At 36.4% G+C, this 18412-nt stretch overlaps 2 protein-coding genes and 1 long non-coding RNA gene across 3 annotated transcripts; 2 read left to right on the top strand and 1 right to left on the bottom strand.

The window, feature by feature from the left end:
- Nucleotides 1–550: 550 nt before the first annotated feature.
- On the top strand, nucleotides 551–5789 carry LOC116718160 (uncharacterized). Its single transcript, XR_004338887.1, has 3 exons — nucleotides 551–749; nucleotides 4393–4397; nucleotides 5776–5789. It is a non-coding gene; the product is annotated as an uncharacterized LOC116718160 (long non-coding RNA).
- LOC116718159 (photoreceptor-specific nuclear receptor-like) lies at nucleotides 897–9355 on the bottom strand. The gene is made up of 8 exons (XM_032559856.1): nucleotides 9102–9355; nucleotides 7457–7607; nucleotides 6322–6425; nucleotides 5948–6247; nucleotides 4314–4492; nucleotides 2975–3215; nucleotides 2783–2888; nucleotides 897–1428 (listed from the first exon to the last, which is right to left on the bottom strand). The coding sequence occupies exons 1-8, from the start codon at nucleotides 9190–9192 to the stop codon at nucleotides 1296–1298; spliced, it is 1305 nt and encodes a 434-aa protein (XP_032415747.1). The 5' UTR covers nucleotides 9193–9355; the 3' UTR covers nucleotides 897–1295.
- A 6102-nt stretch (nucleotides 9356–15457) lies between these two features.
- LOC116718122 (tripartite motif-containing protein 16-like) lies at nucleotides 15458–17712 on the top strand. The gene has a single exon (XM_032559804.1). The coding sequence runs from the start codon at nucleotides 15613–15615 to the stop codon at nucleotides 17278–17280; it is 1668 nt and encodes a 555-aa protein (XP_032415695.1). The 5' UTR covers nucleotides 15458–15612; the 3' UTR covers nucleotides 17281–17712.
- Nucleotides 17713–18412: the final 700 nt, after the last annotated feature.

Genomic DNA, 18412 nt, shown 5'->3' with positions numbered 1-18412 from the left:
TAATATGTATCCTTCCAATGACTATTTGAACCGGCATTTTATTTTGAAACCAACTGTTATTTTTACTGCAATGATGGTGCTGAAACAGACCTATTATTCTTTCATTAAGTTCTCTGATGCGTTTTTGCAAGATGTTTTTAAATGGTTATAACCAAGTATTTCTTAGCTGGGACAATTCTGTCAGAAAGACATTATTTTTGGTCTTTCTGCAAAAAAATAAACTACCTCTTGGTTAACTCTGTTACTAATCCTTGTAAAATCATACACAAATCCATTAAAATATCTTAAGTTTTGTGTTTTTCTTATTGTGATTCCGTGCTATGTAAAAGCTATTAAAGTAATGATGAACCCTAATGCTAAGCGACTTCTCAACATTATTCAACAACATAATGTAGCAGTTTTGTAGCCCGTAGTCATCCCGTTTTCAGTGTTTTAAAAATTTTTCTCCTTTCTTTTTAGTTTATTGTCCTTTCTGCTTGTGTCTAATTTTATATTTATATTTGAATAAATATTTGGATTACTGCCTTGTTGTTCATACAAATCTGTCAATAATAATACTAACAATAAAGTTAAAAGTTACACTAAAAAAAGAGTCGAGACAGCTGAAGTAAAAATCTACGAGGAAAAAAGTTGGTTAGCTAGCTACTAACTAGCAAAAAATCTAGCTACGTAGTTAGCACCTAGCTTTACTGCGTCATGTGTAACTGCAAATTTATCGCCAGTTAGCGGGACGAAGTTTGTACATTTCTGTGGCGATGTAGGTCTTAAATTATCGTCACAATGTTCTTAAAAGTATTTAATTTGAGATGGCGGAAACTGTGCTGTAATTTATCCTTTTCTTCTCGAGGTTTTATTTTATCCAGACAGCAGAGGGCGCTGTTGCTTAGCGTCTTTGAATAACTCACTTTTAATTCGCCATAATGTGGAGTGACGAAGTAAAGGACCAAACTTAGAGGGTTTTTTCACTTTATCAACACACAAAAAACACAAACACGGGATTCCCATTAGTGACAAAAGATATAAACAGTTCATCTATGAACAAACGATAAAAGATCTGGGTCACATTTTCAGAAAAACAAGGTTTTTTCAGCATCTAAATATGATACAAACTGACAGAGGATGAGCTGCATTTTTTATCATCCAGAACGACCCAATATGGAAGCAATTAGCCAACAATAAAAGGACATTTACAAAAAAATAAACAGCATGCATAATTATTAAATATTTATACAGAAGGAAAAAAAAGCAAATATTGAGTCCAGTTAGGGAGAAATTAGACGACTCCATGAGTTCGATTAGTTTTTGAACATGTCGCACAGGAGTTTCTCCATGGGAGTGTTTCCGATTGTTCTGTGGAAAAACAGCAGCTCTATCCGCTCCGAGTTCACGAAACGCAGCGAGGGAAGGAGGAGAAGCAGCTTTCCGAACCTGAACAGTCAACAAATCATAAAAAAATCAGCATCAGAGGGAAACACAAACCAAATCATAATAAAATACCAACTACCACATCACAAAACCTCTAAAATAATTATTTAATTTCATGTTAATTATATACTTAAGTCACTTTTATTCATGTAATTTTTATTATTCATATGTTTACTATTTATTTATATGTATTATTTTATTTAAATATTTTTTTTCTTTATTTAATATTTTACTTTATTTAGACTTTGTGATTATTTGACATTATATGACATTTTTAGTTTTTTTAGTAAATAAATTGTTTGGTTGTTGGTTTAGGATAGATTTGCTGTTAAAGGACACTAAAAATGAACATCCACCTCTTTTGTATTTTTGAAAAGCTGTAAAAGAAAGAAAAACGTACCACAAAACTGTTTACCACACTAATTACATAGAATATAGTGATGCGCACTGTTTAATGTATGACATAAAGCCCAAAATTCAGGCTACAGAACATTAAAATGACAAATACAAAACGAAGTTCTTTTGGGTTTTGGCGCCATCTAGTGGCCATAACGTGTAAAAACCTAAATTAGTGTAAACTGCCTTGTATTTTGTTGAAAATATCTAAACATATTGGGTTTTGGGCTTTTCTGATTTAAAAAAATTGCTTTTATATGTATACAGCTTATATTTTTGGTTGCTATTGTTAAAAAGTGATATATTTTAGAGCTACATACAGGACCGAAACAGTTAATTATGATTAATCGATTATAGAAATAATTGTTAACTAATTTTGGAATAGATTAACTGGAGTATACAGGCTGTTTGCTAAAAGAACAGCATACGAAGAGCAGCAACTAAGCCAAAACCCTACAAAAATATATATACTGCTTACATTTAAGATAAAAAAAACATTTAAATGTAGAGGTTCTCTAAATATCTTGTACACAGAACTTTTCAAATGCCAGTTTTTTAACATAAGAAACTCCTATTAAACACCTTCTTCATTCACTTGTTAATCAGTTAATTAAATAATCAACAGATCAGTGCTACACTGTATTGATGTCGAATCAAGCAGAAAGCACTGATCTTTTCTCATGTTGATGTTAGAAATATTTTTATGGTGCAGATGCATCTTCTACCACAAATAATGAAGCATTCATTAAACTTTAGGTAATAAAATGTTTATTTTCTTATTTAAAAAGGAATTGACTTATTATTTGTGTTTTTATAATCTATCTCAAAAAATGGTTAAACGTAAAAGTTTCAGAATGTGACCGGGTTTTGTTAATCGATTAATTGTCAGAATGGTAGATTAATCAATGACTGAAATAATCATTGCAGCTATACATTTAAATCAGAACAGTGAGGATTTTACCTGGCTGGTTGGGTCGGGTAATGTGAGCGGATGTGTTGTCCCAACATGACTTGGGACTGGTCCTGGAGGTTCTCCACCTGTTCTGGATCCTTTAAACCTCGAGTCTCTGTTTGCAAAGTTAAACCACATTATTAAATCATTAAACTTTCACCCAGCTCTTCGTCTGAAAGGCTGATTTGGTTTGACGCTGACCTGGCTTGAACAGCATGATGGCCTTGAGGCAGGCGAACTCTGTGGGGTCGACAGCGAGGGCCTTGAAGCGGCTGAAGGCCTCCTGCAGGAGGCGCAGGTCCAGGGTGGTGTAGCTGGTTTTGCCTTGCATGCTGGGGCAAAGGTCAGGCAGGGAGAGCAGCGGGCAGCTCTCCAGAGGGAGAGACCACTGGATGGCGCAGAGCAGAAACAGCTCGCTCCACGCCTCCTCCAGCAGGATCACCTGAGCGATAAAAACAGGAAGAAAATCTTTAAAATGATCACTTATTAATTATTTTCAGCAGATTAGTTAGTATTATGTGGAAACTGAAGCTTCCATTGTTGTTCTAATTGAATTAATATAAACCAATTAGTTCTAAAAGGTTCGAAATTTTCATTAAAAACAGAAAAAAACAATTAGATTATTGTAGGAGTGAAACGATTAATCGGGTTAATCGTAATTAATTGATTAATGAGATAATAGTCAACTAATTTAGTAATAGAATAATTGTTTACTGGAGAATATAGACTAAAAAAAGGCAATTTTGTTGATAGAACACAGTCAAAACTGTACAAAAATAAATACATTTCATTGCATTTTAGGCAAGAAAATATATATTTTCATATTTTAAAGAGAAATTGAACTGTTTGTTAATTTTCATATTTCATTGTATTTATGATATATTATTTTAAAAAAGCTTAAGTGGTAAAAAGACAAACCTGGAGAATGTGCAAAATTTATATCCAATTAATTGATTAATTGTAAAATTGATAGATTAATCGATTCATAAAGTATTCGGTAGTTGCAGCCCTAAATTATTCTTTAAAAATATTTTATTCCCTATTTGCAAAAAATGTGTTGATCAAATTAATACATAATAGATATTACAATATAAATATGTTGAAAATAATTTTTTTAATATAAATTAAATAATATTAGTTTCATTAGTATTTTAAATATATCCATAATGTGCTTTATATTACATATAGATGACTTATTTCATATTTCATTTATTTTTGAAAAATATTTAGCAAATAAATAATATGCTAATAAGAATGTTTTTTTTTTATAAATTAAATAAAAAATAATAATTTAAATAGTATTTGGAATATAGTCATAAATTAGGCTTATGTATGCATTTATTTTCATTGGATGTTTTATTGCAATACAGTACAAATTTTATATACTGTATATATATTTTTTTGACAATATTGGTCTTTGTGTGATGTTCTGAATAAATTGAATATTTTAAGTAGATTTTTTTCCCGTCTGAGAAACTTTAATTTATTTACAGTTTATGCTGCAAAGTCCGGCTTTTAAAACCTTCTACGTGAATCTCACCTGGTCTCTGAAGGGAAGGTTGGAGAAAACCGGCAGGTTCTTGGCCCATTTCACCGACATGAAGAGCAGCCTGGCCGAGGTCTCGTAGACGTTTTCGGAGCTGGACGGGTACAGAGCCATGTGGTACTCCGAGGACGCCCTCTCCGGCTCGTTGCTCGTCACGTCAATGTTTTCATCAACTGAAAACAAAAAGATGAGCTTTAGACAGAAAACCGGATTTATTTGGCTCATCCAAATAAATCAATCGCCTTTTGATTAATTGTTCACTAATGGTTTATTAGATTGAAATTAGTTTCAATTGATTAATAAGGTACGCTTGGCCCTTATTTTAGTGGTGTAGTTTGGCCTCCATCCAGCACAGGGCGCCGCTGGTCATCCGGAGCCGTTTGAAAGAGAAACAAAGATGGCGCATGGCGCGTTTCTTAAAAGGGAAACGGTCCAAAGTGTCCATTGTGGGATGAAAACTGCTTTTTTTACGCCGGTATGTTCTGAAGTATAAACACTTGACAAGCTCCTTAAATTTCCATCTTAATATCGTTTCATTCAGCCGAGCAACATGACGGTGCAACGGCATCTTATCCAAAAAGTGAAGATATGATGACAGAAAAGTGGATCAGATAAAATATTTTTTTAACATGTTCTAGAAAAACAAAACATGACGCCGAATAAGCACGGTTGATTTTGAGTTCACTCTGACTTTAATAAGGTGCGAAAACCACAGTTTCTATTTATCCACTCAGGACTGCAACTCACGATTATTCTGAGGATTAATCGGTTGAAAAATTGCCACATTCTGCATATTTTTCATTTAACCACTTCAGCCTTTTTGTACAATATCAGGAATACATTAAAAGATAAAAGTAGACATTTTAGTTCCTTAAAATTCAATAACGGCATTCATTTAGTAACTAGAATATATATTTACAAAGAAGTTTTTTTAATTTTGGTATAGATTTGGCTGAATTATGGATAAGACTGTGTTGTTCTTCAGTAAAATGCCTTTTATGAGAGTGCATAAAGTTAATCGATCACTAAATTAGTTGACGATTATTTCAATAATCAGTAAATCACAATTACTGCATTAAAAGGTGCAAGTAAATAATGTAATTCCTTTTTAAAATAAGAAAATAAACATTTTGCTGCCTAAAATGAAGTAATTTATCATTCCTTCAGTGAGTTTGAACTGGAAACATTTAGAAAAGGGAGTTTTTATCTTAAATGCACATTCTGTACAGTTTTGGCTTAATTACTGCTCTGAATCTGATTTTAAGCAAATGGTCTTTTTAAAAAATCTGTATACTCCAGTTAACGATTAATCGATTGCTAAATTAGTTGACAATTATTTGAATAATCGATTCCTGGCAAGTAATTGTTTCAGATCTAATTCAGTTGGTATTTGATGCAGTATGAAAAATTTTAGACTTTCATGTTACAGAGAAACAGTCAGCCTTCTTGACAAGAGAAAATTCAGGTTTTTAAGAAAATTGTCAATCATTATTGGATCGATAAGATTGCTTAACTTTAGATTAGACTGACTGAGTATTAAAGTAAAGAAGGATATTTTTTTTTCAGTAATATTACGGTAACGTGTTTCTCTTTGTCAGTATTTCTGCCGGGAACAGTTTCCTCCTCACCGTCCTCGGGCTCCAGCTTGGCGCAGGTCTCGGCCGTCATGAGGCTGGCCATGAAGCGGTGGTTGTTCTGGGGGCTGACGCAGCGCGGCGGCGCCACAGAGGAGCTGATGGACATGGAGGAGGTGATGTGGGGCCACGTGATGACAGAGCCGCTGGAGGCCGAGGAGGAGGAGGAAGAGGAGGACAAAGAGGAGGAGGCGGGCTCCCGTGTGGTGGCCAGGTGCTCCTTCTCAGGGTCGACGTCGATGGAGTCCAGACGGACCTGAGCGGTGCTGCGAGGCTGCCGCTCGTTCTGCACGGCTGCAGATCAGAATCCGGTTACTTTAGGAGAAACTAAAGTTGTCCCACCTTTATTAAAGCTTATGGGGACGTACCATCCTTATTCATGCCCGCCTGCAGACACTTCTTTAGCCGACACGCCTGGCACTGGTTCCGATGGGCTTTGTCAACGGGACACATCCCAGTACCGGCCTGGCACCTGTTGACCCAGTCAGGCTTTTAAAAGGGAGGCAATGGTTTTTCATCCCCCCACTATGTTCATCACTTATTAATAAACAGCTTTAAAGGGGCAGAAGAGGATTAGGGCCACTGAAAAAAAAAAGAATCAGACTTTAATCTAAGAATTCTGACATTAGAATTCTCTAGAATTCTGACTTTAAAATTCGAAAGAATTCTAAATTCTAACGTCAGAATTCTGAGTTTAAAGTCGTTTTTCCAGTGGCCCTAATCTCTTTCTGTAGAAAGTTATATTTCTACTCAGTTTAAATCAATAAGACCAGAAAGACTTTAGATTTAATATTTTTTTAGTTATTTTTTATGTGAATTAAGGTCAAATGACAAATCCAACATCTTCTTATATTTACTGTAAAGACTTTAAACTGCTCCAAATTCAAAACAAATGTTTATAAGCCAGACAAATAAAAGTTCAGTATGTTATTTACACATGTTCATATTTTAAGTTATTAAAAGGTTAATAATAAAAAAAATAGTAAAGGCCCCTCTGCCCGCCCTGTGGGGGTGCCACTGAGGAATCAATGGAAAGTCTAAAGAATTTATATTTAAGACAATGATAAATCCACAATTTATAAATTAATGTAAAAATTAAACCATTTCACAATATTTTCTGTGAAGTACATTGAAAATAAGAATGTTTTTCTCAGTCAACTTAAAATAAATAAAAACAACTGTAGTTGTACTAATTGAAGTGTCAGGAATAAAATTAAATGTATTTTTATTTTTAAAATTGACTGAAAATACACAAAGTTTGACTTTAATTAGATTAAAGCAACTTTCAGGTTTTTCTAATTAGACTTTTTAACAGCATGTTGAAAGTTTTCTGAATTTTATAAATTTTCTGTAACCTGTTACACATTTAGTGCAAATTTCTTCGACTTTATGAGTTTTCTGCTGTAAAATTGTGAATCTGATACGACTTGTTGGATAATTCGCCTTATTTTCCCAGCATTCACCAGCTGTATTTCACAGAAACCGTTTCTGATCCGTCCTTGCCTGTAGATGAGCCTCCTCCTCACGCTGCGCTTGAAGAAGCCGCTGCAGCCGTTGCAGGCGTAGATGCCGTAATGTTTGCCGCTGCTGGTGTCGCCGCACACTTTGCACACCAGCGCCGGACTCAGAGCTTTTCCTGGAGCTGGACTCTTGGCTGCGAGTCAAAAAGAAAACACACAAAGCCGCCGGTTTGTTATGGTGCCATTCATCCGCAGGCTGGGTATTGTTTCACACATGAGCCTACCATCTGTACCAACAGCTAGATAAAAACTTTGTGTGTGTCATCTATCATCTATCAGAAATTGAAGAATATTTTCTCCTTTTTTTGCAATAATCTTTCTCCAGGCTTCTCTGTACCTTTAATAATTGTTTAAATATATCATTTTCATAAGTTAATGTTTGATGCAAATGAAAGAGTTGAATTTTTATAAAAACGAAATGGCAGATCAACAACTGCTAATACAAATAAAATTGAATTTGCTTAAGAAGCTCATCTTTACTGTAACACCTTTGCTTTGACTATTTGAATTATTATTAATAAACCTGGAAGATAATGATTAATTTAGTTTTGTTTTAGATGTGGATTTTTTTTGCATGACAACAATATAAACTTGTGTTTATTTTCAATATTTCCCAAAGGGAAAATCCCAAAGAGATTAATAAAGTTGTTACCTGTCTGTCTATAGTTTCAGTATTTTATTCAAGTTGCAGCAAGGCCAAGCTCAATATTTTAACTGCAAAAAGTTTTTATTTTTCCTGACAGATAAACAACTGAAAACAAATGATGCGGGGTTGTAGAAAAATAGAACAATTAAATCTTTTAACATTAACTTAAAAACTTCCAAAGCTTATTTAGACATGTTTTGATTAATATATATATATATATTTACTATGAATAAATTCATTATAATAATCTTTTTGGTGAATTAAAGATGTGGAATAAACACCTAAATGTAGGATAAACATGTAATTTCTAATTTTATTAGATGCAATAAAAAACAAAATCTTCCACAAAAAACACAGAAGTGAGTGGAGATAAAACTGGGACTTAATTTGACGGGTTTAATGAAACATAATAAGAAAGCACAAAGTTCAAATGTTCAGTATTTTCTTATCCTAATATCTTGTTGTATAAAATTCTAACTCAGAGACGTCAGAAGTATTTATGCTGAGATAAAGTTGTTGCTATTTACTAAAATGGCCACAACGCTGCAAAAACACAAAATCTTACAGAGTATTTTTGGTCTAATTTCTTGTGCAAGTAATAAGATAAAATTAACTTACAGGTGACTTTTGAACGTATATGAACTTATTTTAAGTGAATAATTCCTGACTATAGATGAAAATGTGCAAGTTATTTTCATCTAGCACATGATGAAAATAGTATGCTAGATGAAATAATCTGCCACATTATAACTTATAATATGGGGAAAATATTTTGTTCCGCTGGATTATTTCACTTATAACTAAAACTTTTTCATCAATATTAAGGCATTTTTGACTTAGAACAAGTTCCTACATCTTGCTGAAAAGTTATTTATAAGTTAGTTTTGCCTTATTTCAAGGGTTCTAAAATATTTGCAGTACAAACTAAATAAAAAATACTTGGTAATATTTAGTTTTTGCTGCTGACTTCTGGCCTTCGTACCTCCTCTGCTGTCCTCCGTCCCGCCGCTGCCTGAAGATTCAGCTGGAGAAGCTGAAGGCATCATGGGGATCTTCGTCAGGTGATCCTCCATAATTAATCACCAATAAAGAAGTTTTTCTCTCTTTTTTTACTTTAAGATATAAAAATGAAGACTTCCTAAATTTCTGGGCCTTGTTTAAAGCAGTGTGGAGTCAGAGGATCGTGAGTGGCTCCTTGTTGAGCATCAACAGGTCCGTGTGTCCTCCCTGCTGGGAACGCCGCCGCCGTCTGCGTGTCCGCCTCGGCAGCAGGTCCTCAAAAGGGACCCGAGGGGTGGAGGGGTGGAGGATTAAGCCCCAAGCGCTGTGTAAGCAGCATGCCTATTTGTCATCCTCTTAATCTTTACTGTTCATCTACTGGATCAATCAGTCACATTGGCAGAACGATGGTGCCGCTCAGACATGGATCTTTCTGAGGATTCCTGAAGCTGCAGGAGTTGTAACTTTAGACCAGCTCTCCTCGTGTCCTCATCAGTCAACGCTTCGCTGCTCTGTCTGTCATCGACCAGGACGATCACATGAGGTTATTAAACATACCTGCCTCTTCAATTTGTCCCAGATTCCAGCTGCTGTATATTTGATCTGTGTGATTGCTTCCCGTTCATGAAGACCCCCAGTGTTTGCAGAGAAGCTGCCTATTAACTCACGTTTCCTCCACTTTTTCCCCTTCGACCTGGTCACAGAGGTAATAATGAAGTTCATTAACAGGCAGAGCCGGCCCAAAGCAGATGCAGGTTCACCAGCTGCTTAGAGCGCCGACACCACCAGGGGCCCCCAACAACACCAAGCTAACATGATAAAATATACAGTATATAGATATTTGAAATGACGTTGAATAATGTTGGACTGAAATGATTAATCGTGATGAATAGATTAGTGAAATAATCAACTATAAATGAGTACAAGTTACTCAGATATTTCACCACCATGCCAGAATCTAAAAGCAGAACCAAATTATCCCTTTCAGCTGAAAAGAAGTTGGTTAAGGTCAGGGCTGAGACGATTAATTGTGATTAACCAATTATTGAAATAATCAAATTCAAATGAGTACAAGTTACTTAGATGCTTCACCATCATGCCAGCATCTAAAAGCCAAACCAATGAAAGAAAATTATTTTCCTTTCATTTCGGCTGAAAGGACGTGGGTTAGGGTCAGGGCTGAGACAATTAATTATGATTAATTGATTACTGAAAAAATAAACTGTACATCAGTACAAGTTACGCAAATGTTTCACCACGATGCCAGCATCTACAAACAGAATCAAATCATCCCTTTCAGCTGAAAGGAAGCCGGTTAGGATCAGGACTGAAACGATTAATCAATCATTCAAATAATTGTCAACTAATTTAGTAATCAATTACTCGTTAACAAGAGTATGCAAAAAAACACACCATTAGTTTAAAAGACAACATACTCTGAGCAGTAATTAAGTCAAAATAGTACAACAAATATTTATATATTTTACATTTAAAACTCCTTTGTCTATAAATGTGTTTCACCCAAAACTCTTCAAGTGGCATAGTTTTAGCTTCATCCATTTCAGAATCACTAAAGGAATGCTATATTACTGCCTTTTAGGCAATAAAATGCTTTTCTTCTTTAAAAGATAAATTATTTGTTTATTTGCACCTTTGAATGTATTTCTAATATTATACAAAAAGGCTTTTTTATACAATTAATTGTCACAATAATCAATTAAGATTTATCGATAACTAAAATAATCGTTAGTAACATCATGTTTTTGACTTTTACATAAGAAATTAAACCTATAAAACAAAATATTTCAGCTTTTTTTGAGCATTTTAGGTCTGAATTGCCTAAAACTAGGAGGTAAAACTGTCACTTTTATGTAGAACATATTTACAAAGATGCTTTTATCTTAAATGAAAAAAATTATATATTTTTATACAGTTTTGGGTTAATTAACTATGTAGTTTCTTTTCATTAAACGGCCATTTTTAGTGTCTGCATATTCCAGTGAACGATTGATAACTGACTAAATTAGTTAACAAGTATTTCAAAAATTGATTAATCACAATTAATCTGATTAATCATTTCAGCCCTGTTTTAATTATTACATATATAGTTAAAATAAATTATTCTACATCTAATTCATCACAGATTTACACATCTGTCATCTTCATCGGTTTCATGCTCATTTAAATCAAAGCAGACCTTTTTATGCTTGTGGAGCATAATTAATGTTGATGTCAGCGTGTTTCAGACCCTCAACAAACAGATCCTCACCATAATTGGAAAAACAAAGTGGAAAGCAGTTAAGTAGATTAGAGTTTGACCACATTTTGTCTGCCGGGGGCCTCGGCCGCCGTCACCAGGAGTAGAAGGGGCATACAATTAGCTCAAAAGATTAAAAGAGCAGTGAAGACACACAACTAGCATCTTTAGCCATATGGTGGCTACTCTCTTCATCCTTGGTTGGGACACGGTTGACCTTTGTGAGATTTAACAGTTAATTAGTCGTCTGAGGTCAGCGGTCTGAAGGGGGGTTTGCACAAGGATTCACCCAATTAAACATTGATTGCTAATGTGAATGGTGACTTTGTTTTCTGAAGTAGATACGACTTTCTCTGCTTTAGTTCAAGTGTTATTACTTCTTTTTACCACATAAATAAAATATTTGGGGGCCAATCTCAATGGCACGAGTACCAATTCCTCAGATGTTTCACCATCATAACTATCATTTAAATATAGAAGCATAACATATATTTCGACTGAAAGGAAATTAACTGGAACACTGTTGAAAAGATTAATTGTGATTAATCAAATATTCAAAGAATCGTCAACTAATTTAGTAATTAATTAATTGTTAACTGGAGTATACAAACTTTAAAAAAAGGATATTTACTTAAAAGAAAAACATATTTAGAAATATCAAAAATAAAATCATCCTAACTGTATTTTTTATTTGAAAGCTAAATATTTAGTATGCAAACTAAATACTTAGCTCGTAAACTGAATAGTTAGCAACAAGTTTTATAGGGAAAAAAAGCTAGTAAGGTGCCTGTCAAACTATGTTCTTAAGGCAAGATGCCAAAGAGTACCAAACTAACTTTCCTTTTATATTGGACAATTAACAGTTGTTATGCTGAAAAGTCCATGCCTGAAGAGATTCGAATGCTCGGTCGAGTGTATGATGTTTTTATGACATTTTTGGTTTTATGATGTAAAGCACTTTGAACTGCCTTGTTGCTGAAATGCGATAAAATAAACTTGAATGATTTAATACTGTTGTTACTTCACTAACTAAAACAGGACAACCAGAGTCACTTCTTACATCATTCAGTCAGTAAGTTGTCCAGGTTTTCCCTAAGCCTGATTATCCTGTTTTTCCTACACTCAAACATACCTTGAAGCTGCGTTGATCCAACATTTGCTGAAGGTAAAAGCTGATTGGCTGCACCCATTCTGCACGGACACCTGATTTACAGATAAGCGTTTCAGAAACTCACACGGTCACTGTGACTGAGACCAGAAATGGAACAGAATCTGCTGGACCGAGAAACGTTCTCCTGTTTGATCTGTCTGGATCTACTGAAGGATCCGGTGACTACTTCCCGTGGACACAGCTACTGTATGAACTGTATTAAAACCCACTGGGATGAAGAGGATCGCAAGAGGATCCACAGCTGCCATCAAGAAAACATTCATACCGAGGCCTGTGCTAAAGAAGAACACCATGCTAGCAGCTTTAGTGGAGCAGCTGAAGAAGACTGGACTCCAAGCTGCTCCTGCTGAACACTGCTATGCTGGACATGAAGATGTGGCCTGTGATTCCTGCACTGGAAGAAAACTGAAAGCCATCAAGTCCTGTTTATTCTGTCTGGCCTCTTACTGTGAGAAACACCTTCAGCCTCATTATGATTCAGCTGCTTTTAAGAAACACAAGCTGGTGGAGCCGTCCAAGAACCTCCAGGAGAACATCTGCTCTAAGCATGATGAGGTGATGAAGATGTTCTGCCGCACTGATCAGAAGTGCGACTGCCTCATCTGTTTAATGGAGGAACATAAAGGTCATGACGCAGTCTCAGCTGCAACAGAAATGACTGAGAGGCAGAGAGAGCTGGAGGAGAGACGAGGAAACATCCAGCAGAGAATCCAGGACAGAGAGAAAGATGTGAAGCTGCTTCAACAGGAAGTGGAGGCCATCAATCGCTCTGCTGATAAAACAGTGGAGGACAGTGAGAAGATCTTCAGCGAGGACAACAGGAGCAACAAACTGACCTGAGTTAAAGTGGATTAAATTTAGCTTTAAGATCAAGTTCCCGACCTGGAAAATGGTCCAGTCTGCACCTGGACGAGCTCATTTCAGCCTCCTGGTGGCGTTCAGTGGGTCTCCTGATCAATGATTGGTTGTGATCGACTGGTTGGGAAACCCTGTTTTAGACTAACCTGTACTAACCAACTTATAAGTGCATGTTTTCACTTCTTCATGAATAATGAAGCTTTAATTTAAATGTAATGCACTGGTGGCTCCTTTAAATATCTTATAAGCCAGAACTTTTATTGGTTTATTGTTTATTAACATCTGGTGTTTAAACAAAGATTCTCAATATTAAATGTGAGGTGTAATTACTAAACATCATGTGTGGATATTTGATTGGTCTAAATATTAATTTGAACTTCATAAATGTTCAATCTTTTGCTGTTTTGGATGATTTTGTGAAGGTTTTATATGTTCACTAAGGATCTGTTCCCTCCATCCAACATGAGGCTCTCCTCCTGATATTTATTGATGATTTGCAAACTGACTGTAAGGAACAATATTTTGTTGGACAGATGGGAGATTGGTGTGAGCGCTGGACCTCTGTGTTGTGTGATTTTGTGTGGTGATCAGATAAACCACAAGACACCAAGTCTGGATTTGGAGGCGGTTTCCGTTTATTCAACCTGACAATCGGGAGATATTAGCATTAGCATGTAGCATGTGTTACAGATCTCTAGACTGATCTGGGCAAAATAATGTTAGCATCATGTCATTTGTTAATGACATGGTGGTCATTAACAAAACCAAACTTTTAGCACCATCAGATGTTATAAAGGTGGAATAATGACTTAAGGGAAATTAAATGAAACCTGGAATTGCAGGCATTAGTAATTTAGTGCAGTGCTTCAAAACCACTGGTATTGTGTTTTCTTGCTCTCTGTGGAAATAAGATTAGCTACCATAACTATGCAGATGACACACAGCTCTACATTACAATGTCAACAGGTGGCTCAGAACCATCCAATCATGAACAGAAGCTGAGAACAGATAAATGTGTGGATGTGCCAAGACTTTCTCCAGCTGAACAGAAACAAAACTGAAGTTATTATCTTTGGACCTAAAGAGTTATAGATCTAGAGTCATCGCACAGCTTCAGTTATTACAGATGGAAACTAGAAGTCAGGATGAACTCTGACCTGAACCTTCAGAGCCACATTAAGACAGTTACAAAGTCGGCCTTCTATCACCTGGAGAACATTTCCAGGATTAGAGGACTAATGTCTCAGCAGGATCCAGAGAAACTCATCCATGAGTTTATCTTTAGTAGCATCGATTACTGTAACTGTCTCCACAGGTCTGCCTAAAAAAACAATCCTCCAGCTGCAGCTGATCTAGAACGCTACTGTGGCAGTTCTGACTAAAACTAGGAAGATAGAGAACATCACCTAGATCTAAAGTCCTTACAATGGCTCCCATAGCTCAGAGAATAGACTTTAAAATACTGATGTTAGTTTATAAATCACTGAACAACTTAGCACCACAATACATTAAGATCTGCTGCCGTTTTATCAACCTTCAAGACCTCTCAGGTCTTCTGGTTCTGGTTCTGCTCTGCATCCTCAGAACCAGAACCAAACATGGAGAAGCAGCATTCAGCTTCTATGTACCACAAATCTGGGACAAACCTCCAGAAAACTGCAAAACAGCCGAAACACTGAGTTCCTTCAAATCTACTGTAGACTAAAAACCCACCTGGATAGAGTTAATTTTGATTAGTAGAAGATGAAACATTAATCAATTTAGTTGATGTGTTTTGATGATTTTGATGATGGTACTTAACAAAATGTAATGCTTGTTACTGGTTTCACAATTGATGACTGTATAATAATTTAATATTTTTTAAAAATGGTTTTATGATATAAAGCGTTTGAACTATCTTGAAATGTGCAATAAAAATAAACTTGATTGATTGATTGCTGTTGTTACATCTCTAAAACAGGATAATCAGACTCCCTCCTTAAAACATTCATTCAGTTAATCATCTTCCAGACTTTCCCTAAGGCTGATTTTCCTGTTCTTCCTGCTCTTAAACACGCCTTAATGCTGCATTGATCCAGCGTCGGCTGAAGGTGAAAGCTGATTGGCTGCAGCCTCTCTGCACTGACACGTGATATACAGATAAAAGCTCAAACCTGTTTCTGTTGTCAGGAAGTGAAACTCACACAGTCACTGTGACTGAGACCAGAAATGGAGCAGAATCAGCTCGACCGAGAAACGTTCTCCTGTTTGATCTGTCTGGATCTACTGAAGGATCCGGTGACTACTTCCTGTGGACACAGCTACTGTATGAACTGTATTAAAACCCACTGGGATGAAGAGGATCGGAAGAGGATCCACAGCTGCCCTCAGTGCAGGGAGACATTCATACCGAGGCCTGTGCTAAAGAAGAACACCATGCTAGCAGCTTTAGTGGAGCAGCTGAAGAAGACTGGACTCCAAGCTGCTCCTGCTGACCACTTCTTTGCTGGACAGGAAGATGTGGCCTGTGATTTCTGCACTGGAAGAAAACTGAAAGCCATCAAGTCCTGTTTATTCTGTCTGGCCTCTTTCTGTGAGAAACACCTTCAGCCTCATTATGATTCAGCTGCTTTTAAGAAACACAAGCTGGTGGAGCCGTCCAAGAACCTCCAGGAGAACATCTGCTCTAAGCATGATGAGGTGATGAAGATGTTCTGCCGCACTGATCAGAAGTGCGTCTGTTTCATCTGTTTAATGGATGAACATAAAGGCCACAACACAGTCTCAGCTGCAGTAGAAAGGACTGAGAGACAGGGAGAGCTGGAGGAGAGACAAGGAAACATCCAGCAGAGAATCCAGGACAGAGAGAAAGATGTGAAGCTGCTTCAACAGGAGGTGGAGGCCATCAATCGCTCTGCTGATAAAACAGTGGAGGACAGTGAGAAGATCTTCACTGAGCTGATCCGTCTCCTCCAGAAAAGAAGCTCTAATGTGAAGCAGCAGATCAGATCCCAGCAGAAAACTGAAGTGAGTCGAGTCAAAGATGTTCAGGAGAAGCTGGAGCAGGAGATCACTGAGCTGAAGAGGAAAGACGCTGAGCTGGAGCAGCTCTCACACACAGAGGATCACACCCAGTTTCTCCTCAACTATCCCTCACTGCCAGCACTCAGTAAGTCTACACACTCATCCAGCATCAAGCTCTGTCCTCTGAGACACTTTGAGGACGTGACAGCAGCTGTGTCAGAGCTCAGAGAGAAACTACACAACGTCCTGAGAGACTCATGGACAAACATCTCACTGATGGTCACTGAGGTGGATGATTTACAACCAGAACTAGAACCAAAGAGCAGAGCTGGATTCTTAAAATACTCATGTAAAATCACTCTGGATCCAAATACAGCAAACAAACGACTGGTACTATCAGAGGGGAACAGGAAGGTGACACGGATGAAGAAACGTCAGTCTTATTCTAGTCATCCAGACAGATTCACTAATAGGGTTCAGGTTCTAAGTAGAGAGAGTCTGACTGGACGTTGTTACTGGGAGGTGGAGAGGAGCGGGTTTAAGGTTCGTGTAGCAGTCGCATACAAGAATATCAGCAGAGGAGAAAATATGAAGGAATGTTTTTTAGGATGTAATGACAAATCCTGGACATTGTTTTGTTCCCAAAACAGTTTTAAATTTGGTCACAAGGATATCTGGATCCCCATCTCAGGTCCAGTTTCCTCCAGAGTCGGAGTGTACCTGGACCACAGAGCAGGTATTCTGTCCTTCTACAGCGTCTCTGAAACCATGACTCTCCTCCACAGAGTCCAGACCACATTCACTGAACCGCTACTGGCTGGAGTTTGGGTTGGTTGCACTGACGACTCTGCAGAGTTCTGGAAATCTAGATAGATTTTCACTTTGCTTATTGATCAAGGTTCATTGTTCTTGTTCTAATGTTTCTCTGCTCTGCTGTTCTGTTCTTCATTTTTTTGGTTTAAATGTAGATCTCTCTGTTCCAGAAGCCATAAAGGAAATCACTGCAGATGTTTTCTTTCATTATTATGTGACATAAATATTTCTCCACATGAAAATCTGAAATTCTTTGCTTTCTAATAGTTTTTGCTTTAATATTTATATTGATGTATTTGGATGTTCTGGCTTCTTTTCCTTTGTTCTGCAGAATAAATATTCTTGCTTAAATCAGTTGATACTGAAATTAACTGAACTTCATTTCCTCTGTTTAGTGTTATAAATAGAGGAAAACTGCAAACAACATCAACTTAAAACTGATGCTGTTTTTTTCCATCAATGAATGATGTGCTGTAACATTTTCCAGCTGAACAGAAACAAAACTGAAGTTATCTTTGAATCAAAAGAGGAACGATCTAGAGTCATCGCACAGCTTCAGTTATTAAAGCTGGAAACTAGAGATCAGGCTGAAATCTGGGTGTGTTGATGAACTCTGACCTGAACATAAAGAGCCACATAAAGATGGTTACAAAGTTGGCCTTCTATCAACTTTAGAACCAAACATGGAGAAGCAGCATTCAGCTTCCATGCACCATAAATCTGGATCAAACTTCCAGAAAATTGCAAAACAGACAAAACATTTGTCTGTTTTGCAATTAGTTTCTTGAAAACTAGACTGAAAACCCCGCTATTTAGAGTTGCTTTTATAACCATAAGAAATGAAACATTGATAAACATATTTATCAAAATGTAAGGTTTGTTAATGGTTTTCACAACTGTTGACTCTATATTGTGTTTATGATGTCTTTTATGTTTCCATAATGTAAAGCACTTTGAAATGTTTGATTGCTTGTTGCTGAAATGTGCTATACAAACTAACTTAACTAGCAAACTAAATGTCTGCGATTCTGTTTCTTAGGCTTTGTTCAATAAAAAAACTTGATTACAAAGAAATCTGGAAAATTCTCTCTTCATTATTACAATAAATTGTGAGTTTCTGTAAAATACAGAAACATTTCTTTCAGAGGGTTTCATGTGATGCTGGAGAAAATCAGATACATAATGAACAGAA

The sequence above is a fragment of the Xiphophorus hellerii genome, chromosome 4 (assembly GCF_003331165.1).
Source record: "Xiphophorus hellerii strain 12219 chromosome 4, Xiphophorus_hellerii-4.1, whole genome shotgun sequence".
Lineage (NCBI taxonomy): Eukaryota > Metazoa > Chordata > Actinopteri > Cyprinodontiformes > Poeciliidae > Xiphophorus > Xiphophorus hellerii.
This window is presented reverse-complemented; position numbering and strand designations above follow the sequence as displayed.

What these genes read in the sequence shown, in the direction of transcription:
- LOC116718159 (XM_032559856.1), bottom strand. Translation starts at nt 9,192, where the DNA reads ATGGAGGATCACCTGACGAAGATCCCCATGATGCCTTCAGCTTCTCCA. An exon ending in CAAGCTGGAGCCCGAGGACG is followed by an intron (nt 4,493 to 5,947) that starts GTGAGGAGGAAA and finishes TTTTGTTTTCAG; the next exon opens with TTGATGAAAACATTGACGTG. An exon ending in TACCCGACCCAACCAGCCAG is followed by an intron (nt 1,429 to 2,782) that starts GTAAAATCCTCA and finishes TTGACTGTTCAG; the next exon opens with GTTCGGAAAGCTGCTTCTCC.
- LOC116718122 (XM_032559804.1), top strand. Translation starts at nt 15,613, where the DNA reads ATGGAGCAGAATCAGCTCGACCGAGAAACGTTCTCCTGTTTGATCTGT.